At 49.9% G+C, this 23,782-nt stretch overlaps 8 protein-coding genes across 8 annotated transcripts; 5 read left to right on the forward strand and 3 right to left on the reverse strand.

Annotated features, from left to right (window-relative positions):
* Nucleotides 1-1,091: 1,091 nt before the first annotated feature.
* On the forward strand, nucleotides 1,092-3,953 carry SNOG_15063 (hypothetical protein; the record flags this gene model as incomplete). The annotated part of the gene is made up of 1 exon (XM_001805174.1): nucleotides 1,092-3,953. The coding sequence occupies one exon, from the start codon at nucleotides 1,092-1,094 to the stop codon at nucleotides 3,951-3,953; it is 2,862 nt and encodes a 953-aa protein (XP_001805226.1).
* A 402-nt stretch (nucleotides 3,954-4,355) lies between these two features.
* SNOG_15064 (hypothetical protein) lies at nucleotides 4,356-7,016 on the forward strand (the record flags this gene model as incomplete). The annotated part of the gene is made up of 1 exon (XM_001805175.1): nucleotides 4,356-7,016. One exon carries the CDS (start codon nucleotides 4,356-4,358, stop codon nucleotides 7,014-7,016), a length of 2,661 nt encoding a protein of 886 aa, XP_001805227.1.
* A 446-nt stretch (nucleotides 7,017-7,462) lies between these two features.
* On the forward strand, nucleotides 7,463-8,695 carry SNOG_15065 (hypothetical protein; the record flags this gene model as incomplete). The annotated part of the gene is made up of 2 exons (XM_001805176.1): nucleotides 7,463-7,921; nucleotides 7,985-8,695. 2 exons carry the CDS (start codon nucleotides 7,463-7,465, stop codon nucleotides 8,693-8,695), a joined length of 1,170 nt encoding a protein of 389 aa, XP_001805228.1.
* Nucleotides 8,696-9,884: 1,189 nt separating this feature from the next.
* On the forward strand, nucleotides 9,885-11,375 carry SNOG_15066 (hypothetical protein; the record flags this gene model as incomplete). The annotated part of the gene is made up of 1 exon (XM_001805177.1): nucleotides 9,885-11,375. The coding sequence occupies one exon, from the start codon at nucleotides 9,885-9,887 to the stop codon at nucleotides 11,373-11,375; it is 1,491 nt and encodes a 496-aa protein (XP_001805229.1).
* Nucleotides 11,376-11,917: 542 nt separating this feature from the next.
* Nucleotides 11,918-13,103, reverse strand: SNOG_15067 (hypothetical protein; the record flags this gene model as incomplete). Its single annotated transcript, XM_001805178.1, has 2 exons — nucleotides 11,918-12,699; nucleotides 12,752-13,103. 2 exons carry the CDS (start codon nucleotides 13,101-13,103, stop codon nucleotides 11,918-11,920), a joined length of 1,134 nt encoding a protein of 377 aa, XP_001805230.1.
* Nucleotides 13,104-13,604: 501 nt separating this feature from the next.
* SNOG_15068 (hypothetical protein) lies at nucleotides 13,605-15,844 on the reverse strand (the record flags this gene model as incomplete). Its single annotated transcript, XM_001805179.1, has 4 exons — nucleotides 13,605-13,718; nucleotides 13,816-13,889; nucleotides 13,917-15,526; nucleotides 15,753-15,844. The coding sequence occupies 4 exons, from the start codon at nucleotides 15,842-15,844 to the stop codon at nucleotides 13,605-13,607; spliced, it is 1,890 nt and encodes a 629-aa protein (XP_001805231.1).
* Nucleotides 15,845-16,076: 232 nt separating this feature from the next.
* Nucleotides 16,077-17,072, reverse strand: SNOG_15069 (hypothetical protein; the record flags this gene model as incomplete). Its single annotated transcript, XM_001805180.1, has 2 exons — nucleotides 16,077-16,858; nucleotides 16,976-17,072. 2 exons carry the CDS (start codon nucleotides 17,070-17,072, stop codon nucleotides 16,077-16,079), a joined length of 879 nt encoding a protein of 292 aa, XP_001805232.1.
* A 1,974-nt stretch (nucleotides 17,073-19,046) lies between these two features.
* On the forward strand, nucleotides 19,047-22,687 carry SNOG_15070 (hypothetical protein; the record flags this gene model as incomplete). The annotated part of the gene is made up of 5 exons (XM_001805181.1): nucleotides 19,047-19,107; nucleotides 19,192-21,282; nucleotides 21,334-21,516; nucleotides 21,600-21,944; nucleotides 22,080-22,687. The coding sequence occupies 5 exons, from the start codon at nucleotides 19,047-19,049 to the stop codon at nucleotides 22,685-22,687; spliced, it is 3,288 nt and encodes a 1,095-aa protein (XP_001805233.1).
* Between the last annotated feature and the right edge of the window lie 1,095 nt (nucleotides 22,688-23,782).

Below are 23,782 nucleotides of genomic sequence, written 5' to 3' on the forward strand. Positions count from 1 at the left end.
CCTCACGTCGCACATTCTCAAACACGCATAGCTGTACCGCGGCGGCCGTTCATGACGTGTACATCGCATTGCCAAGCGCACTGTTGATCTTTTGCCCTCCACACAGTTATCGTCGACTTTGCGTCGCAAGGAGGACCATTACTCCGGAAGTATTCGAAATTAAAGCCTCCGACTCCGTACCACGAAGTCTCGGAAGACTTGTGCAATTGTGGGTTCTGCCTGTCAGTGCACGTTGAGCCGCCTCGGCCGAGTCGATCGCGGACCCTCCGACTTTGGCACTCGCCCTGCCCAAAGTGGGTTTCAGCAAATCACTGCGCCTGGATTTCTTCACTACGCCGAGGCATCTTCTTACCAGAAGCCAAGCTTCTTCCTTCTGAAAGCGTTGCTCTCGGAGCACGCGAACAGGTTCAATCCAAGCATTGGTGCGTCATTTGTTTCGACGTGGCATGAGAAGGTGGCCCGAAAACCCTAAAATATAGCCTACCTAAGCGCAGCTCCCATCACAATTCATGCTTCCTCAATACCCAACATCTTGCCTTCTCAACATCACTGCATTGTTATCTAGATTTTTTTTTACTTTTACCTAATCATGGATAGCAACATGGAGCACGCAGTTATTCCCGGCCCTCCTGGGCTGCCAATCGTGGGCAACATTTCAGACGTGAGTACATATGATCCTTGCATCTAAGCACTCCTACATCGCTGCGGACTCTTGTATTCGAATCGGGCGAATCTCGCGCATTCGAGTCGAACGAGTTGCTCTATGGTAGGCAGACGACGTCAGGTGCTGACAACGACGGTAGATTGACCCAGAGAACCCAATCCAAAGTCTCATGACCATATCCGCAAAATATGGACCAATCTGGAAGTTCAGTTTGGCAGGAAGAGAGCGTGTAGTCATTGGCTCGCAAGCTCTCATGAATGAGGTCTGTGACGAAGAGCGCTTTTCCAAAATCGTTGCCGCAGCACTCGAGCAAGTAAGGAACGGTATACACGATGGGTTATTCACAGCATACGGAGAACATGAACGGAATTGGGGTATTGCGCACAGAGTCTTGATGCCTCAACTAGGCCCACTGTCGATCCGAAATATGTTCAGCGAGATGCACGATATCGCCTCGCAACTCGTGATGAAATGGGGGCGCCATGGGCCTGAGCACAAGATACACGTTGTGGACGACTTCACCCGACTGACTTTGGACACGATTGCATTGTGCGCCATGGACTACCGCTTCAACTCATACTACTACCAGAAGATGCATCCATTCGTGGATGCCATGTCAGATTTCCTGAAGGTCAGTGGCGACCGAGCCCGAAGAGACCCGATATCACAGATGTTCTACCGTGCAGAGACTGCGAAGTACTGGGAGGACATCGAATTATTGCGAAAAACGAGTATGGAAGTCATCAAGAACAGGAGAGAGAACCCCACAGAAAAGAAGGATCTCCTGAATGGCATGCTGAACGGAGTGGACCCCAAGACGGGAGAGAAGATGAGTGATGAGAGCATCATGGACAACATGATTACCTTCTTGATCGCTGGCCACGAGACGACGTCTGGACTTCTATCATTTACGTTCTACTACCTGCTCAAGAACCCAGCTGCCTACGAGAAAGCACAACAAGAGGTCGACAGCGTCATTGGAAAGGGACCGATTACCGTGGATCATTTGTCGAAGGTGCCATTTCTCAACGCAGTGCTCCGAGAATCCCTTCGTCTTTCGCCAACCGCACCATCCATTGGTTTGACGGCGAAACAGGATACCGTGCTTGGCGGAAAGTACCCTGTCAAGGCAGGCGCGCCAATCCTCACCCTTTTCCCCTTGATTCATCGCGATCCACTTGCCTACGGAGAAGATGCAGAAGAGTTTCGACCTGAGCGCATGTTGGATGAAGAATTCGACCGCCGCAACAAGGAGTACCCCAACTGCTGGAAGCCTTTTGGAAACGGAATGCGAGCTTGTATTGGACGCCCATTCGCATGGCAAGAAGCCCTACTTGTGCTTGCAATTCTCCTGCAGAATTTCAACTTCTCTATGGATGATGCATCATACAAGCTGCAGATCAAGCAAACACTTACTATCAAGCCCAAGGATTTCTACATGCGCGCGCATCTACGGAACGGCGTGTCGGCTACCAGTCTTGAGCGAGCACTTCAGTCTGCTACTCTACAAGAGCCTCCACCTGCTAACGGCGGCCAAGCGGTCAGGAAACAAAAGGCGAACAAAGGGAAGCCGATCGCTATCTACTACGGCTCCAACACCGGCACATGCGAAGCTCTCGCAAACCGGCTTGCAAGTGATGCTGCAAACCATGGTTTCAGGGCTGATGTTGTAGACACTCTCGATGCAGCGCGCGAGAACTTGCCTACAGACAAGCCGGTCGTCATGGTTACTGCCTCATACGAAGGTCAGCCTGCAGATAATGCAGCTCACTTCGTCAACTGGATCGGTACGCTCAAAGACAAGGAATTGGAGAAAGTCTCGTATGCCGTCTTTGGATGCGGTCACCGTGACTGGGCCAAGACGTTCCACAAAGTTCCAAAGTATCTGAACACTACGCTCGAGGAACGTGGTGCTACAAAATTAGTCGAGATGGGCACCACCGATGCCGCTTCAGGGGACATCTTTACAGACTTTGAGACCTGGGAAGATCAGGTTCTATGGCCTGCTCTGCGTGAAAAGTATGGCTCGTCTGAGGTTGAAGGCGAAGGTTCAATGGAAGCTACTCTGGACGTGGACATCAGCACACCTCGATCAACGATCTTGCGCCAAGACGTTCGCGAAGCGCGTGTAGAGGAGGTTCAGGTCTTGAGTGCAAACGGTGTTGCCGAAAAGAGGCACATTGAGATCAGCCTGCCATCGGACATGTCGTACTCTGCTGGAGATTACTTGGCGATATTGCCGCTCAACCCGAAGGAGAACATCCGTCGAGCTACCAAGTACTTCGGTCTATCGTGGGATAGCATGTTGACTATTCAGTCCGCTGGCCCAACTACACTGCCCACGGATACACCCATCAGTGCAGTTGATGTCTTCGGCGCGTATGTGGAGCTTGCTCAACCAGCCAGCAAGCGCAACATTCTCACTCTCGTCGACGCGACTCGCGATGAAGACACAAAGACACAACTCTTGCGTCTCGCAGATTCCGCTTTCACAGAGGAGATCACTGCAAAACGTGTCTCTGTGCTCGACCTTCTCGAGCGCTTCCCATCCGTCCAGCTGCCACTTGGCGTCTTCTTGAAGATGCAGCCACCGATGCGAGTCCGCCAGTACAGCATCTCCTCGTCACCACTCTGGAATCCGAACAACGTCACCCTCACATACGCCGTTGTCAATCAACCCGCACTCAGCGGTCAAGGACGCTACGTCGGTGTCGCAACAAACCATCTCTCCAAGCTCGCACCCGGAGACAAGCTCCACGTCAGCGTCCGCGCATCCCACCAAGCTTTCCATCTCCCCAAGGATGGGAAGTCCATCCCGATTATCTGTATAGCCGCCGGTACCGGCCTCGCTCCCTTCCGTGGCTTCATCCAAGAACGCGCTGCTCAACTCGCCGCCGGGCGCACCCTCGCCCCTGCGCTCCTCTTCTACGGCTGCCACTCTCCCGACAGCGACCTCTTATATTCTGACCTTCTCAAGAAATGGGAACAGCTCGGCGCTGTATCCCTACGCTTTGCATTCTCGCGCCAGCCCGAAGCATCTGAAGGTTGCAAGTATGTGCAAGATCGTATGTATCACGACCGCGCGGACATCATCGAGTTGTTCAATCAGGGCGCGAAGTTGTTTGTGTGCGGAAGTCGGGAGGTGGGAGATGGTGCGGAGGAGATGTTGATTAAGATTGCTAAGGAAAAGTTTCAGGGTGAGGAGGGGAGGGAAGCCGATGATAAGAAGGCGAGGGAGTGGTTTGAGGATTTGAGGAATGAGAGGTTTGCGACGGATGTTTTTGCTTGAGTGGGTGTAGCACGTTTTCAGGGGAGTAATTGGCGTTGGATTGGGCACAAGGCTTTCGAAAAGCTTCGTAGAATTTTATTCATTGTACACCCTTATACTCATGTTCGTTTATACATGTTCAGGTGTTGATTTACTGTTAGTGAGGAGGGTTACACCGGTGAAGCGGATCTGGCTGGGCGTTAGGCTACAACGTCGATCTATACCAATTTCGCTCTAATCATGCGCTGTTCAGGCGAGAACCTTTGCATGCAAGATCATAGCGCGACTTCACTGATATCACCTTGACATGCACATCTGGTACGCTGCTCTTGACAACCGGGATCATACCAGTTGCGTTCCTCTGTCGCTCCATTGATTTAAGTTATCTCTTTCTAATCTTGATATCGCACCCTGACCATCACGATGGCGACCGAGTCGAAGCTTCTCTCGCAGACGCTGCAGTCTATTACAAAGACTAAGATGCGCGAGCAACATAAACGCCAACAAACATTTGAAGCGAGCAAATCGAAGCTTCTCACATCATGTACTGAACTTACGAACGATCTCAAGCGGGTAAAAGCGTTACTCGATGGCTACAAAGAATTGGCCTGCAGCAACAAAGGTGTTGCTCATGTTGATGAAGACCGCGAAGATATGATGAAGAATATTGCGAAGTATATCGAACAGGCTCATCACGATCCCTCAGTCTCTTCCGAAACGATTGCTGGTATCGAACGCACTTTACAGAAGAAGCTTGAGCAAGAAGGCCAGCGACTCGAGTTTGCAAATCTTTACTACCGCCTCTTAGCTGAGTGGACAGATGCTAGCAGCAAGCCGATGGAGCAGTCTGAAGAGAAGGAGGCCTCGCTTGATGGTGCATTCGAGCATGTGCAAAAGTACGACTTGCAGAAGCTCACGGAGAAATTCGCCAGTGTCGTTTTCACTCCGCTGGAGACGGATGAGGTTGAGATCGACAATTACCTAAATGGTTTGTTCGAAGACGACCATGCGCAGAGATTCTTGAAATACATACGTGAAGACAACGCAGGATTTGCGTCGCTTTTGAAAAAGCAGACGAAACCTTTCGATCCTGACATGCTGAAGAAATGCATCAAAGCGTTGCTCGCCAACAATCTCCTCAACGACGACGCAAAGTCTACGCTCTCTGAATTCGCCACCGATGAAGTTGTTCTCGATGAGATCGCCGATGTTCTCAACCTCCGATTCGCTGATCTCGATAATTGGTCATGGCAGGCGGAAGATGAGGGCATGTACTACGAGCCAAGACGGCAGCTTAACGGAAAGTACCGCATCATGATGGACATGGACATTCTACAGGCAATTTTCCTGCACTTTATCGCCATGAGCTGGTGCGCGCAACTCAAGTTGAGGTTCGAGGGTTTAGTGGAAGATTCCGAGTTCTGGCGACAGGAACGGGGCATGTCGGACGAGGAGAAAGCAAGGTACTCCTTCTTCGTCGGTGGACCTCCGCATGACAACGGCATGCAATCTCGAGAGAGGAAAAAGTACGTTACGCAATATCTGAACTCGTCACTTCCCTCCTCGTTGGATGAGGGAGGCGATCCTTACGGCGAGGATGGTGATGCTGGTAGAGCTAGCAAATCCAATGAACCAAAGACTGGCTTAGCTCTGAGGCAAGCTTTCTTGCAGCAGCTCGCAACGAATGTAATTATTCGCCGTGAACTACACGGTGAAGTGGCAGTCGTACAATCTGATCTGCAATGGTACGCGACTGGTCTTCCGCACTCCACGCTATGGGCGGTCCTGCGCTTTTGGGGTATCCCAGATGACTTCATCGCCTTATTCAAGAAGTATGCCGAAGCGCCTCTGAGGATGACAGCAACTCCGGGCGAAAATGTGCGTACCCGCCGACGTGGCATCCCGATCACTGATGCGTTCGAGACGCTTTTCGGAGAAATCGTGCTATTCTGCATGGACGTTGCAGTCAATCGTCTCTCCGGAATGACCATGACACGATTCCATGACGACTTATACCTTTATGGTGCACCAAAGCAAACTTCCGAAGCATGGAAGACAATAGAGATGTTTGTCAAGGTGCTCGGGCTCGACATCAACACCAGCAAAACTGGCTCCGTATATATTAGTGACGGAACCAAGGATGATGCAATAGCTGCCACATTTCCTGAGGGACCTGTTGGCATGGGCATGCTGCAATTGAACGATAAGGGCGATTGGAACATCGATCAAGACCAAGTCGCCGCGCATACGCGGCAGCTGCGTAAACAATTAGGCCAGTGTACCAGTATAATGTCTTGGATCCAAACGTGGAACGCCTGCATCGGCAGGTTTTTCCAAGATACGTTCGGCAAGCCAGCGAATTGCTTTGGACAGGTGCACATCAAAGCCATACTCGACACTCACACACAGATACAGTCGCAGTTGTTTGATAGCTATGGTGGAAGCAGTATACAGTACCTTCGCCAGCAGCTTGAATCACGATTTGGCGTCACCAATATTCCGGACTCCTTTTTCTTTTTGTTAGAGGAGCTCGGCGGCCTCGGTCTCGCAAATCCATTCATCCCCTTCTTGGCCGCCAAGCACTGTGTAAAAGAGAATCCTAGGCACCTTGTGACTGCGTTTCAAAAACAAGAGAGAATTACGTACAAGGCATTCGCCGACGAGTTTGCCACGCTTTCGAAAGCGGACAAGCAACGCAGATATCGGACGGCATTTGTTGACATCAAAGATAACGAGTCTATTCCTGAGGAGCCGTTCTTTGGTATTGAGGAATATTGCGCTCATCGTGAGACGCACTCGTCTTCCTTACTCCGCGCATACGAGGACTTGTTACAAGAACCCACTGCAGAATATGTGAGGCTCACCAGTGGAATGCAACCATGGTTCGAGGAGATGAAGCATACGCATGGTCGCGGCTGGCATGACCTAGACAGCAGAGAACGTTGGATTATGAATTTGTATGCGGACGAGCTGAAGGATAAATTTGGGGCGCTGAGTGTTGTGGACAAGAACTTACTGCCAAGCGGGGTGCTGAAAATGTTGGAGAAAAGGAAAATCACGTGGCAGATGGTGATTTGGGAGTAGAGGCCGTTCAGTGCATGGGTTGCACTGCGGTGAATTGCTAATGTCACGTTGTCCTTAGCGCGCCGCGCGATTCAGGCCTCGGCTGTTCCTGAGATGTAGCAGCTACCTCCATGGTGCCTTCATCGACTTTTGACCACACCGTCGGAACATCATCGACTCGGATACTTCGATAGATACAGCAATCGCAGTCGCTTTTTTGTTGGTCCGCACTGCCCCCGTGCGTGTACAGTGGTCGCGTCGTTGCGAGTTTCCCCCTCTTCACGTTCATAAACCTCTTGTCCAACGTCCTCCACACGTCCACCAACAGGATGGTGTCGCACTCAAACGACAACGAGAGCTCGCCGCTGTTAGTTGAAAGCAGGAGTGCTGGACATGTTGAGCGACATGGCCACCCACACGATCTCAATACGTCTAACAAAACTCTCGCCCTTCAAATAGGAGCAACGATGGTATCTTTCTCCACACTCGGGCTTTTCAATTCATCTATCGGTGCAGTCCTACCTCCAATCAGGCATCACTACAACCTCACAGACCTGCACGTTTCTGTCCTTTTCCTTGCTAGTCCACTAGGCTACATCTTCGCGGCTCAATGCAGCGACATCATCCATCAACGCTTCGGGCAACGTGGCATAGCAATCACTGGACCCGTCTTTCAAATCCTTGCTAATCTGATCATTGCTTTACATCCGCGATTTGGGTGGGTACTTGTCGCTTTTGGTCTACAGGGAATTGGAGCCGGTCTACTCGATGGAAGTTGGTGTGCATGGGCTGGCAGCATGGAGAAGGCAAACACTATATCTGGAATGCTACACGGGAGTTACAGTGTAGGCGGGGCAGCGGGGCCTTTCCTCGCTACCGTGATTACAACCAGTAATCGGCCTTGGTACCTTTGGTACTGGGTCCTGGTAAGTCTCGCTTACTCTGTCGCATAGGAGAGAGCTAATCAATAGTCCAGGTCATTCAGTCAGTTGCTGAGCTGCGTCATTCTGACCGTCGCCTTCTGGAACCAAACCGGATCTGTATATCGTCAGAGCAAACAGGCAAATTTGCTTGCCAGTAAGGTCGACGCAAAAGCCATCTTTCGCCATCGCGCGACATGGCTTTGCGGAGCCTATTTCCTCACGTATGTCGGCACAGAGACGGCAATCTCTGGTTGGGTCGTATCATTCATGCTACGTAACCGCGCATCGACTCCATACTTGGCAAGCATGGCTTCCTCTGGTTACTGGGTCGGCATGGCCATTGGTCGGTTAGTGTTGGGCTTCGGTACTGACCGAATAGGCGTGCGGCGCGCAGCGGTGCTGTACTTCATATGTGCAGGAGTACTCGAAGCATTGTTTGCAGTGCTGACATCTCCAATCGCTTCGGTGGTGCTGATGACTCTATTGGGTTTCGTCATGGGTCCACTTTTCCCCTCCGGTGTCGTTGTCTTGACACGCTTACTGCCAAGCGAACTGCATATCGCAGCAGTCTCCTTCGTCTCTTCACTTGGCCAAGTTGGAGGCGCTTTTCTTCCTTTCGCGATTGGGGCGGTTGTGGAAGGTCTGGGCATTGGTGTCTTCCGATATGCTATTCTTGTTCAAACTGCCCTTTCATTAGGCGCTTGGCTAGCATTTGCTAGAGTGCGGACGACCACTCGCAGTCAAATTAGCAGCCAAGAAACGTCAAGAGAGGATTGAGCAATGCTCGATCGTATTCATCCTAGATGCTCGCCAAAGTTTACCAGTATCGCCGAAACCCGCAGCCTGCTTACCCGATCTGGATCGGAGCTGAGAGGTCAGCGTTCTGATTCGCACCACAACACCCGTTCTAGACCGCCGCGATCGCATATGAACGAGGGGAATTTATGGATGTACCTGGGTATCCGAAGACCTTGGCGGTACCTTTTCCACGAAGCATACCCACCGACCAGTATTCGGGCTTACTTTGCTTGCTGTGAACCAGCAGCGAAGCGAGCTATCACGCATTCAGCCTGTACGAAAGTGTGTGCATGTCGTGTTGCACAAGCTCTAAGCGAGGTGTCATACGAGCTCTGGTAACACTTTTGATCATGACAGCTCATCGAAAGGCAAGCATTCCTCAGTTCTTGTTAGGCCACGAGGTGGGCACGTTTTCGTTATGAAAACCGATTGGAGAACCTATCAAGGACATCAGAACATACAGCACATCTACGAAGCTCCTAGCATCTCCCGCAACTGTGTCGTAACTTACCGTGTACTGCCTTAAAAATTTGGCTTTCTATCTCACCCACCTAGCAAGGTTCATATACGAGTTTTGCGGCAGTGGCTGGCGGACCGATAGGTTTGCTGCCGATCTTTTCTCATTAAGTTCACCTGCATCCCGGGTAAAGCGACAAAATACGGTAACGAATGCTTGGCTACACTCAGTGACAGGTACCGAGATGCAAGAGGAGCCTATTTCCAGACGAAAATATGCGTATGTAGACATCGCTAGCACGGAGACGAGGCTATGTGGCTCAAAAGAGCGAATGGCTGACGTCAATGGCGGAGCTGCGGTAGTCACAGCACCATCAAGCAGGCAGTCCAGCATGCTATGGATGTGCTTCCGGTACTTTTCCTCACTTTTCGGCGCATGGCCTGGTGGAGAACGTCTTATACTCTCAGGTGGACTGAGGCTGCAGCCATGCAAGTAGCTGTCAGACGACATGATAACCCCTGAACATGGACAGCGCATCTGGAGTTAATCCAGCCTGAATACACGCAGGTTGCAAGTCATGACTGGGTACTTGGAAAATGTCTTTCCGATATCAGCCACGATGTTAGCCCTAGAGTTGTGGATATAAATGAGGCTTTTTCGTTGCACTTCACTGTACCACCTTGCACACGTCTCACCTTCCTCACAACCACCATGAAAGTCGCTACTTTCACTGGGATCATTACCCTTTTGGCCGCACGCTATGTCTCGGCGGATTCTTGCTCCTCTATCGCAGCACTTGGCTACATCAACGTGACCGGGCCACTGAATCTAGCCTACATTGAGGAGCAAACTCAGTATTGGTCTTCGTCATGTTCTGCTCTTTTACCATCTTGTATTATATTTCCAAAAACAGTGGAAGAAGTTGCTGCTGCTGTTGGGATCATTGCCAACACAACTGAACGCTTTGCTGTCAAGAGTGGCGGCCATAGCCCAAACAACGGCTGGAGCAGTGTCAGTGGAGGTCCGCTGATTGCGCTGGAACACCTCGATCAAGCTGTCCTCGATCCTGCAACTGGTATCGTGGACGTGGGCCCCGGCAACAGACTAGATGGCATTGCTGCCAAGCTACAAGGCAGTGGCTGGACTTTCGTTGGCGGACGTATCGGGAATACTGGAGTAGGCGGTCTAGTTCTTGGTGGGGGACTCTCGTACATGTCGACTCAATATGGATGGGCTGCCTCCTCCGTGCTGGAATATGAGATTGTCTTCGCAAACGGTACCATTGGCAAAATCAATGGCGAGAACTATCCGGACATATTCACGACACTCAAGGGAGGTGGCAACAATGTCGGTGTAATCACCAACTACCGGCTTCAGGCGCATCGTCAGGGTCTCATCTGGGGCGGCAACTTGGTTTTCCTACGCACGCCTGAGAAGGACAAGAAGTTGCTGAAGGCGGTACGTGACTTTACCGAGTACAACGAGGATGAGAAGGCTGCTGTGATTGTCACTGCGGAGCGAGCGAACATAAACGTGGTTGACTCATGGATCATCTTTTTGTTCTATGACGGCCCTACGCCTCCAGCCGGCACATTCGACAACTTCATCGATGTCAACCCTCTTCTTGACACGACTCGTACTCGCACATATGCCGATCTCATGGCCTTGAGCAATTGGGTCATCGTCAAAGCTTCAGTCGTCGACATTGCGACCGAAACCATCCCCCTTCCCTCCACCGAAAACGCAGTAGAGGTAATGGAGACGCTGCACAATCACTGGCGCAACATCTCTGAAACTACACTGCTCGTCCCTGGTATCGTCGCTTCAATCGCGTGGCAGCCATTCCAGAAGAAAATCGCACAAAAAGCACGTGCGCTGAGTCCTGATCTGATCGACACAGACGATTCGGTTGACCGCATCATTATCGAGATGAACTACGCCTTCATCCCGCAGAATCTGTATGAGCAGATGGCGGATACGATGGAGGCTACGTATACGGGTGTTCGCGATCGAGTGCTGGCATGGCAGGAGAAAGGCACGCTGCCGCAGGCTTATCTCCCACTGTTTATGAACTATGCCTTCTACCGCCAGGACTACTTCGGGAGATTGAAGCCGGAAAGTCGCGCATTGGCAAAGCGCGTCTCTGAAGAGGTGGACCCGAAAGGATTTTTCCGGGATCGAACGGGCGGCTGGAAGCCTTGAGCTTTGAACACTTTCAAGTCCTCGGCAACTTGCAATTATCCTAGGTTGTGGCCATCAGGCTAGAGGTACGACTCCTCCTTTTGCGTGTTGCTAAGGTCTACATAATTTCTTAATGCATGGGGTATTGTCTGGTCCCCCAAATTACCTCTCCACGACTTGAATGTGCCTGACAGTTCACGTCCGTGTCACTTGAGTTCCATCGCATTTAACGGAAATATATAGATTCTCTACTTATGCAACGACTAGGTCCAGATTATGGACTCCAACTTGCCTGATCATTGCTCAACCTGTACACACCAGGCGACCGAAGAATAAAAGATGCTACTCTGACCGGGTGATAAAATCTACGAACAAGGCGTTACTGGGAACGAATTGGATTCGGTCTAGGATACTTAAAATCCGCATTGTCATCTGCAAGCTCAACAATTTTCGTACCACGAGCTCCAGGAAGCACGTCTTGTCATCATTATCATTCTATTACTCTTCATCCCTGCCTTCGCATTCGAAGCCCGGGCCCGCATCGAACGACCCTAATTCGTTCTTCACGTGTAACTCCCTCCAACAGGTCCCTTCAATCCAAAACAATTCGCAAAATACGTCACCGTAGCGCTCCAATCGCTAAACAATCCTTTGATCCCAATCTGGTTCGCCAACACGTCTAACAACACGTAGTACTGTCCATCGTAACTTGTTACATTCGCGATGCTCTCGAAGTAATACTCCTTTCTTGACTTGACAGTCGCAAGAGGTCCAGAGCGCTCGAACGTCCACGCAATGATATCCATGCCGTTGGCTTTGATGGCCTTTGCGTACTCAGAAGGAACGATGGTGTTGTTGGGCCCTGGACTAACAAGCATGGGTATGGAAGGGCCGATAATGTTCACACCAGCGGCACGCGCAATCGACAAGTTCTTCATGCCTGCAGCGATATCTTCGGGTGTATCAAACTCCTGCAGATAGATTGCTTGGCGCCCAAAGTCATGGTCGTTCTTCAGCCAATACACAATATCATCATAAGTGAAGGATTGAGGCCAGACGCGGTCGCAACTAACGCCTTTTGCGCGGAAAGCGTCGATGAAGTCTTGGGCGTATTGTTGTTGAGTGTAGCCTTTGTAGGGCATAGGGAATGGAGGCGTTTTGAGCTCGGGGGTGAAGTTGCGGTAGCCGGGTTGGGCGTCGACGAAGTCGATGTATTGGTTCAATGTTAGTACTTTGCCGCAAGTGTCGTATAGTTCAGTGCGCCAATTGGGAGTGCCGGCTTGGTAGGCCAAGGGCGTAGTGGCGGAGGCGTTGAAGCCATCTTGTTTGCCGCAAAGGGTGCTGACTGGTTGATGTTAACAAATGAATCGGACGAGAAAGTTCGAAAGCAAGCATACATTCGGCCATGGTGATATCGGACGTACAGCAAAGAGCATTTGCTGGCGACGTCGCGTTGGCTGGGGTGAATGGCTGCGAGCACTTCTTTGCAAGTTCAGGTCGTAAAAGGATGTCGGTGGTGGTGTGTAAGTCGCACAGCGAGTGCCGACATACGAGGCCACGGTCAGATGTGAATGAAACATCGCACTCCAAGATCCCAGCGCCCATGCGAGCACCGGCTTCTTCGGACTGCACAGTCTCTTCAGGGAATTGGAGTGTGCCGCCGCCACGATGAGCGATGCTAAAGTCGCTAATCGCCACTGGCTTGTTCTCACAGGACTGGAGCTTATGCTTCAGTGGTCCATCGGTCATGTTGTTTATGATGTAATAAGGACGAGGTCCGAGAGAAACAAGGTAAGGAGTCTCATGTTTCTGGCTGGTCGGATATGCCACAGCTGCGACCGCGAAGGTCAATGGCAGAATTGACTTCATGATTTGCGGACTGACGATGTTCCCGAAGAACTGACTGGAGAGTTCTTGGTTATCACTCTCCCGCTAGAGCTTCGAGAGAACGCGGTTTTATAGGTAACCATTGTGACGGCTCCCCGGAGATTCGGTAACGAGTCTCGCAACTCAACATCCCGCTCCTTTAACTTATTGCAGGGGCGAGATGGTTTCTGACCAAACAGAAATGGAAGTGCTGGGATGAACACAGGAGCTTGCAGAAGCTTAAGCCCAATTGGCTTCCTAGTGCAAAAGCTTGACATTTCCTCTAGTCTGGTTATGGGGACTCTCAGGCCTGGACTGATAAGGAACATGGCCGAACACACGTGGGCGGGCGACGGTTGAAGAGTTGGAAAATTGTGGAAGAGTTCATGTGCCAATGAGGCCCGCACGTGGGGGTAATTGCCGGCTTACAGGGATGACATCATCATTTGCTTCAACACCATCTGTGCGGTACGACACGGAGCTAGGATACGGCTGGTGCTTCCGGAAAATAGCGCAGATGTTTGCGGATGTTGAATGTTGAGAATCCCATGGTTTGAGCGTAAGCATACAGATACCTCAAAGGATGACTTCTTACATTCAATGCATTGAAGCGTCCATCGCTCGGTACCACAGCAGTGCATTTGCCCCATGAGTACGTATTTTCAACATCTATCTGCGCTCATATACCAAATATACCTTCCTTTAATGTACGAGCGTCTCCCTTCACATCATTCGCAGCTGATGGGACCTCGATCGATCCATTCGTAATTTTCGTACCAGGTGGCAGCGCATGATGCGCTGAAGGCAGCTCAGGATGGTGTTGATCACGAGCACCTGCCAGTTGATCTGGATGTATGCCGAACCATATCCATATCGCATATTCTGCTGGGACCTGTAGCTTCACGCGATCCGCGCGATCAAGATCCTTATGGTCAAGAGCTTTCCGCAAAGACGACCAGGTCGATATGCCCACCCACGAGTCCGTTCCGGGATCACAGAATTGAAGCGCTGTAGATGGAAGTGTGGTCCTGGCAACTGTGGCTCCATGGTGCGCCTCGAGTTTGATCTCGAAAGGCTCAGCTGCAGGCTGATCGAGAGGAGAGGCTAGTGCGTGGAGGCATCCATGCTCCGTGGGGCCATTTGCACGAGCGTTGGTGCAAATTAGAATGTCGTTACGGGTACATCTCAGAGCGGGAGCACGACGGCAATCTTTGAACTGGCATTTTGTCCTGCGAGTGAAACGAGAAGTTAGTGAGGTCGTGGACCTTGCCCGTCGCACTGGTATCCGAACTTGACAATTTGGTCGTGACTTTAGTGCATCAGCAAGAATCCACGGACTGATACCGTGGCTCTGAGGTTTGACTCCTTTACCCGAAGAGTGTGTTCTAAGGAGGGCGATTCGCAGAATGTCGACAAGCTCAGGCGATTGCCAAGCGTCGAAGTATTCTCCAACTCTCCAAAACAGATCGGCAGTGCTTTCGCCGTAGTCAACTTGGAAAGTGTGGTTGCCCGATATCAGTCCAAGAAGACTATAGATGCGATCTCGTTCGTCTGCGCACTCTGCTCTTTTGTGCATATGCACCAGATCCCAAAAGTCATGACGACTACGCTCATGTCGTAACCAATCGACAGTTGCTACCTCTTGGTGAGACTTCTCCCATTGATCGAGCCAGAATACCCATAGTTGAGCTGCCGACTCTTGGTCAAGGTGTTCGAGGTCTGTAGTCCTTGCCACAGCACGACCTAGTAAACGATAGTCTATCGCAACGTTCGGCAACACCACTTTCAGATCCTTTGCAAGGAGCACTTCCTGTACAATCCATGCGCGGTACCAGTATGGGTCGAATCGTATTCTGTTCCATTGTTCGCGTAAGCCTGTGGGGCACTCCTCCCACTTCTCGGACTTGAGCCATTCGTGGAGTTCACGACCCGACTCGTGGCTTTGCCCCAGCCAAATATACACTTCTTTTGCTTTGATGTAAATGTCGCCCATCTGCTGAACCTGATGGCTGCGCTCCTCCAAAGAATCCTGATCTATACAAATAGAGTCGATCCAGAGTGCCTCAGTGAGACTGGCATCTGCCCTTGGATTGAGTGCATAGAACTCTTCCAGGAAGGCATGTAAGTTGTTTCCTACGCGGAAAAATTTGCCATTAATCAGGATTTCATGTCGCTGTGCTTGATTGCCCCATCGATAAGACAAGCAACGATAGGAAGCGCTCTCAACCTCATCGTGCCAGAGTGAGAGCTGTAAGTGACCTTCCTTGGAGCGATCAGGTTGGACTTTGATGAGGCGAAAAGATCTACTTGTTCGGTTCAGTTCTTCGTGTTTGAATGACCTTCTTTCACTGCGTTTTCCACAGTCCGCTAACGGCTGAGTCGGAGAACCTATTATCATTGCATGACCAGGCGAATTTGACGTTCGAGGCCCCGGTGTCTGTCAGGTGTCGCGCACCGTTGGCGAAAAGCGCAGAATCGGGAAATTGGTTGGAGCAGTATGATTACTTTTTCATTTAATTTATTTTTATGTACATTAGCGTCGCTATCCACGAGCTGGTACACATGCGATCGAGTTGCGGAATTCTTGTGGAACGAATGATGAGATAGTGAGGCGGAGCAGACATGGAAGGCGCTCCCCGCACCCCTCAAATGGAGGACGCGGCTAGGCGTGCAGGCGCTTACTATCAACACGACCCGCACTTGCGTCATGAAAAGCACGACTCGACACAATGTTCACTACAAACTTTGGTTTGCGAATCCCATAAGTCTATACTCTGATCATGTTAAATCTTTCAGAAACATAGAAATGAACCACGCCTAGAAACAGGAAGTTTTCTCAGACTATGACGCTTGCGATCAATCTTCATCAGAGCTCCGGACAAACTCCTCAAATTTGTCTTCGTCTCCATCAATCTCTTCAGGCATATGCATAATGAGAGACGATCTACTCGAAGGTGAGAAGCAAGATGACTGGCTCGAAGCAGTCATCAGTAACTTCAACACCCCACCATTCTCCTGCTTTTGCCTCTTGTTGAACACCTTGATTAACCTCTTGATCTTGCTAATGAACTGTAAAATTTCCTCTTCATATTCATCGTCGTAGAAGTCCACCGAGTCGATCAGAATGAAGATTGCGCTATAGCGTCGCCTGATGTTACGAAGCAATTGAGCAAGGCCAGAAAGATAGGTGTCATAATCATCGGCCTGCATATTCTGCACATCTTGCACGCCGAGGAACGATAGCAGTGGATTGCCGTTGGCGTCTTCGCTGTCATCTCGTGCATTTAGAGCAAGAGCTTGGCCGAAGATTGTCTTGGCCATGATAGCTGGTCCTGAGATTTCGCCGTCAGTATGCAGGCCGCAGAAAAATGAGAGGGCGAGAGTATCCGGTAGCTTTTGAATGCTCTCCCTCAGGAGAGTGATAAAGTAGGAAGCCGGTGTCATCTTCTCGAAATCACCGTGTCCCTGGATGAAGATCGCAGCAGAACAGTTCGAACTCATCCAGTCTCGGAACTCATCCGCTTTGCCAATGTATCCGGAGCGACCTTGGAATGTGAGCGACTCATCAAGGCCGAAAGTCAGAACCGCCCTTAGGTCCTTGTTGTGTTCGGCCTGAGTCAAGTCGATCTCCAAGGACGCTATGAGGGTTCTGGGAGTGTTTGATGTCCGATGTAGCAGATTGGAGAGCCTCCTGATCTCATCATCTGTCGAGTCTGTTAATTATAGAGGAAATACACTCATGGAGATGATCTGACCTTTTTCTTTACTCTTTGCTTCGTGATCTTGTGTCATCTTCTCACGCAACCGCCTCTCTTCCGCTACTTCCTTATTCCCTTGAATCGTGATGAGCATATTCTTGGGCTAGCTATGCCGGTTCTGGTGCAACTTACATTGTGCATTCTTCCCCTGGTCTACAAGAATTTCCATGATCATGTCCGCCTTTTTGGTAAGCGTTTCCGCCTTTTGTGTAAGTATCTGTACGCCAGCGTTTGTGTCGAGTGTCACTGCAAGATTGAGTTTCGCCCTCGCAGCGAGATATATCGAAGCTTCTTTCATGAATTTACGTTTCGAATACTCGATTTTGTTGATGTGCAAATCAATGGACTGGCCATAGGCATCGTTTTTTAGTAGGCTATCGCGCACGCGCTCTGGAGAAGCAGGTTAGAAGCTAGCACTTTGACAAGACCAATGGTAGTTCGATCTTTCTCAGGAGACATTCTTACTTGCGGATGGTTGACTATACCAGTGAATGATGTCACCAAGTGCCATAAGAAGGTGAACGTGTATCTCGTTGATGCAGGCGCGCAAAGAATTGTTGCCCTGGTAGATGTTGCCGTACTTTTCACACTCGATCACGGTATCGGGTATTTCCTCCAGCAAGCTTGCCATTTTTTCACGCAGTTCTTTGTGGCCCATCATCGCCTTTGATATAAATTAGCTGCGTCAGACTTTGCATGGGCTACCAATACCGTCAGGATCAAGGTCAGACCACCACAAAGAGTCTTGTAGTTGCCATCTGGAAGAAGTCCCACAAAAGCTTTGATGGAGGCGCTATGGTCGCCGAATTTCCGGAATGCACTACGAAACTTTCCCGATTTGCTATCGCGACTTTCGTATTGCTTAGCTGCCAAATCCATAGTTCTCATCACCTCCTCCCAATTGTCGCAAGCACTCAAGCTGAAATTTTTGATCACAGAATTCTGCGACTCTTTTGACTTGAGCGTGTTTATAGTATTAGCGAAACTTTCTGTCGTCTTGATAAGATGCATGTTGCTCTCCTCCAGCTCCACATCTGTTAAAGACATTGCACTGCGAGCGTGAGGCAGCGATGCTGTCTTTGAGACGAATCTATGACGCTCCACGTCGAAAACGCATGGAAGTTCACCGGCAGGATCGCAGAGGTCGGTATCGCGGTTTTCGATGAAGTCCACTGCAAGCGGCTGTCGAGAAGGACTAGGGAAGGAATCAAAGCTGCGCTGGGCCATCTTTGACAATTAGAACCACAGCAGCAAATTCATGCAGACTAAATATTAGGGATTCAAACGGTCAGCCGAAAGGTAGAGAGTATGATGTACCGCTGAGGCAACGTCTCGTCAGGCTGGGGAGGAGCGAACTATCTGAAAACCGGGAGGCTCGCGAGGCTGAAAACTGATTACACGTGCATCACCAATAGCTGTGCAATCTACTACACCTGTGCGATCTCTTACCGTGCGCCTTACCAACTCCGGCGATTACAGCCCCAAGCTGCTGACATTCCTTCGTACATGCCTGGGCGCATTTGTGTCCCGTTTCACGTCGCTACCTTGAGTAGGTACGGCTAATTGGGGGCGCCGTGGTAACAAATCTGTATCTACGCTTCTACGAACACAGTCCTCCGTTCTAACGTCGAATGGCTATCTAAGCATTGTCTGCATATTTTTGTCGGTTTAGGTCACCTCGGTGGAGGGATTGCGAGTGGTGCCCTCCGCTTATCTTGCGCCCCCAACGCTGTGAGATGCAGGCTAAAGTGGGCCCTGGCCTATCAAAAGCAATCTCTCTCCGCAACGTGCCCCGATTATGGTTGCAATCAAATCACCAGGTTCGATGGCAAAATTGCATTAAGAGCGTGCTGACCTGCATCATGCAGCAAGCTTGGAACTCATCGGAGCTGCATCAGCATCTGTTCACCGGTCGACACTTTTGACCATTTAATGGCATAGCGCCTGAATACTTCGTTGCTTCTATACTCTCTAGTAATTTGTAGCGTGGTTTGAATCTCTACTTGCATTGTGCTCCTCGCGATCTGCAATCCCCCAACTGTTACATCCACGTCTTGGTTAAATTGAGATGGCTCTGCTTGACGAGTTCCACGTACAGATTGATCCGAACGGTGTGGCTGACCCTGTCGGTTAGTATAAACACACTCCTTGAATGTGTTCCGCTCTCAAATGGTCACTGATGTGGAAGCCAGATAAACCTGATGTCTCAACAGAGGCAAATGATGAATCTCCGGAACATACTGCCGAATTCTCCCAAAACCATCCGATAGACTCTGGCTCCGGCGATGGCGTCTCATCCAAACAAATGTCAGCGGAATGCGAAGGTTCTCCCAAATTACAACAAGTTAACACCAATGAGGATGGGCAGGCTCTAGAAAAGAACAATAGCAAAGACCCAGACGGAGAATACGACGAAGACAACATTAGTGATGGAGAGAGCATCGACCAGATCGATGAGTACTTAATAATGAACGAAACAGATTATATTCGAAAGAGAGATCAAGACAAGACCATTGATGAAGAAAGCGTCGACGAGAAGATGGCAGATTTGAGAATGCGACATCGGGACCTGGAGAAACGTATCAAGCTTGCACCAAAAAGACTGAAGCAAAACAATCAGTATACAAGGATTATCGAGGAAAGAATTAGCCTCTTGGAAGAGCGGTGCTTCGCATTTGACAACAAGATACTGAAGGCAAGTGGGATTCTTGTCCCACCTGATCTGCCCGAAGTAAAACCACCTGCGACATCGACTCTCAATCCTGACCTAGGTTTCAAGTTCTGGAAAGACTTCTCCAGTAAAGCGTCACCCACAAACATCATTGACGTGCTTATTGGGGAGCCAGCGGCCACGAGATCGGAGATGATTCGGCGCAAGAAGGCCTCTACTAGCATAGGACAGGACGCAATATCTTTGTTGGAAGAAGAAAGGAGTGCGAATCGGATGGAATCATCCGAGGGACGCAATTTGGACGAAGAGGTCGCTGAGCTGAGAGGGACACAACTGCCCGAGAGGATCCGTTTCAATGTTTCTTCGATACCACGACTCTTCTGGAAATCCTGTAGCGGTGAAGTATACGACGACATAATGCTTCGTCCGTTTAAACCGCTCATCCGCAAAGCAGATGAGATTCATGAGGTTATGTTCTCCATGCAAAATGCATTGACCGCCATGATCACTGAGCGTGTGGCGTCGCGACAGGATGGGAGCACACAGGACTCCAAGCCAAACGGAAAAGCCATTGATGAGGATGAGAAGACTGAGAACCCGGAAAATCCGGAGAAACCCGAAGAGACAGACCTCATCACAAAAGCCGAATGGGAGACGATAGTGAGAGACTTCAACCTCTACCACTGCGAAGACTGTATGAAGGCAATGGCGCTAGAATGGCCGAAATTATCCGCCTTTGAACGCTCTTGTTCTAGTGTCCGAAATCTTCTTGAAAGCATCATACTGCCTGTCCACCAGAAGTTTCGTACGCGCCGGACACAAACCCTACACTTTCAAGATCTGTGGCATCTTTTCCAGACTGGCGATTTGATCGTGGATAAGATGCATACACAAAAGGCAGGAAACTCACTATCAAGTGTCAAATGCAGGAGGGTGCTTCTTACCCGTGGCGGTAGACGTGTTTTACATCCCAGTTTCCCGCCACCCCTTCTTCCCTGGACGGGGTCGTTTCTACAAAAAGAGGAAGAACCATTGGCTCCGATCAACGGAATAAACGTTTTCGCTATTTACGCTTACTATCTGGACTTCGACGGCTCAGTGTGGCGTCCTGTGCGCGAGCGGTTCGTCATCCACCCATACAGTGGGGAGCGAAATATCACAGATCTTGAGATCTACCCCGTCGAGTACGCGGATGACACGGAAAAGAGGCTTCAAGAGAGAGGCAAGAGATTCCATGATCTCGTGACGGCGAAAACAGTACCCTACGTCGACTGCACGGGCATCGACCTCGATACAAAGGAAGAGATCAACGACAAAGTCATCGTTGACGTTAGAAGCTATTTCAACTCTGAAGGGACCGAGCTCGCGCCTTACATGCCCCCTAGCGCGTTGAATGTATCTGAAACAAGCGATTGCTATTTTGGGATGGATTGCACATCGGATGAGTCTCGATGCCTTCACCGGAAGCAAATGATAACTCCTGACCAAAGTTCCGACTTGGAAATCTATCAAGATCACATATACGGAAAGTTGGAGTTCAATGCCGTTCCATATGATCTCAAACTCTGGGTGCCTGATTTTGCCATCTGCCACTATCGGATTTTCGCCTACAAGCTACAGTCTCGTGACTGGGGTATGTGATCATCAAACCTAGTTTCATGAAATGAATGCTAACAACATGCAGTACAGGTAGAAGTGCAGAGCCTCAAAGCTCCAAAGAAAAGAGACATGAGTCAGGGTTTCGATTTACTTGTGCTGCCTGAGGATCATAAACAAATCATCGAGTCTCAAGTTCGAGAACACTTCCGCAAAAGGGGTCAACAAGGCCAGAGAGGAGGCGACACTGATGACATAGACCTCGTCAGAGGTAAAGGTCAGGGTCTAATTATATTGCTACACGGTACTGATTCAAGTTTCAAAGCCCTACTGCACTGAGCTAACTACATCCAGGCGCACCAGGTGTAGGCAAGACTTGCACTGCCGAATGCATCGCCGAATTGATGGGTAAGCCACTCTATCCCATCACATGCGGAGATCTTGGTAGCACTGCACAGGAGGTGGAGGTAAATCTCAGAAAGCACTTCACGCTTGCTAGCAAATGGGACTGCGTGATGCTGCTCGACGAAGCCGACGTATTCCTCGCACAAAGGAAAAACGAAAACCTTGAGCGCAATAGTATTGTCTCTGTATTCTTGCGCATGCTTGAGTATTACAAGGGTCTTCTCTTTCTCACCACAAATCGTGTGGGTGCTTTTGACGAAGCCTTTAAGTCTCGTGTTCACATCTCGTTGTTTTGTAAGTGCAAAATTCTCATTGTCACTCTAGCAAACCAAGATCATCCCCCACGATCACACGAATGATCATCACAGACGGCCACCACAAACCCTCCCTGTAGAAGAATATCATACACCTACTAACATGTCACAACAGATCCAAACTTCGACAAAGAGACAACCATCCAAGTGTGGAAAACCTTCATCAAACAAGCCAAAAAGAAACTCGACTCTGAAGGCCGCAAAAACGTAACCGTTGCCTCAAGCGAAATCAAGAAATTTGCCAAAGCCCACTGGGAAGAAAATCCCAAGGCGCGCTGGAACGGGCGCCAAATCCGCAACGCCTTCCACACCGCTGTCGCCATGGCCGAATTCCAAGCGCGCGAGAAGGAAACAGACGAGGGCTATGATGCAAACAAAGACGTCAAGATCACCATTGGCCGCGAGCAATTCGAGAAGATTGCGAAGACGGCGAAGGAGTTTGACATTTATATGAAAGATACGTTGGGCGATACATATGATGGGAAGGCGTCGAGGACGGGAATGAGGAAGAAGGAGAAAGAGGCGGAGAGGAAGAGGGAGAGGGAGAGAGAGGATGCGAAGGCGAGGGAGAAGAAGGGGAAAGCGCCAAAGAAAAAGGATGACTCGAGTGATGAGAGCGATAGTTCGGAGGAGGATGTGAAGGAGAAGAGTGGGTCGAAGAAGGCACGAGGGAAGAAGAAGAGTGAGACTGAAAGTGAGAATAGCGACTCAGGTTCAGAGTAAGGTCTCAATCGTGCCGAGAAGATGGGTTAGAACATTTCATGTAGTTGATCGCAATCTTGATTTTCTAGTACACATAATCGCTGCGCTGTTGCAATCGATGCGCAGTATGATCGTGATCATGCGATAGTCGTGGAAGTTACAAGAACAATGAAGGTGGAATTAGACCGGGCCCCATTAGCCCATGCCGTATCCTAGCATTGCCAATACTGTGGTGTAGTCTAGCAGATGGGCACGTGATGAAATGATGAGGTGGGCAGCTAAATATATTAGGTGCCTAGTGATTAACCAATGAGCGGAAGGCTTATTGTTAGTCCAACTCACTAAGGACTCTAGAGTAATAGGCAAGCAGACGTGCACGTGATTAACGAGGAGACGTGATCAACGAGGAGACGTGATTAACGAGGAGCCAGGCCATCGACGAGCCAGGCTATTAACGAGGAAACGTGCTTTAACGAGACGTGCTTCAACGAGATAGGCCTTTCAGAGGCCAAGGGGCTGTGAGTAACTCCTTCCACAACTCCTCACGACTCCTCACGTAACGCGCTTAGACTACCTTATCAATAGGAAGGAACATCAAAACGACGGGCACGGACGAAAAATGTCGTCTTTGCACAGCGACAGCGAGGGCTATAGGCAATATTTTTTTTCCGGAGTTAGATTGGAAAGTAAGGGCGATTTAGGTGGTCCTAGGGAAAAATACTAGCCTTTCGGGACCGCTGCGCAGTGAGACCGACATTCTAAACTATATCTTAGATAGCTGCCCATTCTCTTGTGTTGACTGTGTTCAATATTCTCCAACGTCGTAATTGGCTGTATTTAGCACAGAATACAATGCCTTACGGTACACGCTCCCAGCCTAAATCATTCGCGATCACACAATATCCACGATTCTGTACAAAGCAAACACTTTGACAAGGCTGTTATATCTACACTGAGATATTGTACAATGTCTCTACGTGTCTTTGGCATTGGACCACTTGCGGTGAACGCATTTCTCAGCTAGAGCTCTAAACCAACCCCTAGGCTAGCTTCATAGAACAGCACAGTTCAACAAAACTCTTCTGAGGTGTAGGTTATCCAGAATACTTGGCACAT

The sequence above is a fragment of the Parastagonospora nodorum genome, assembly GCF_000146915.1.
Source record: "Parastagonospora nodorum SN15 chromosome Unknown scaffold_35, whole genome shotgun sequence".
Taxonomy (NCBI): Eukaryota; Fungi; Ascomycota; class Dothideomycetes; order Pleosporales; family Phaeosphaeriaceae; genus Parastagonospora; species Parastagonospora nodorum.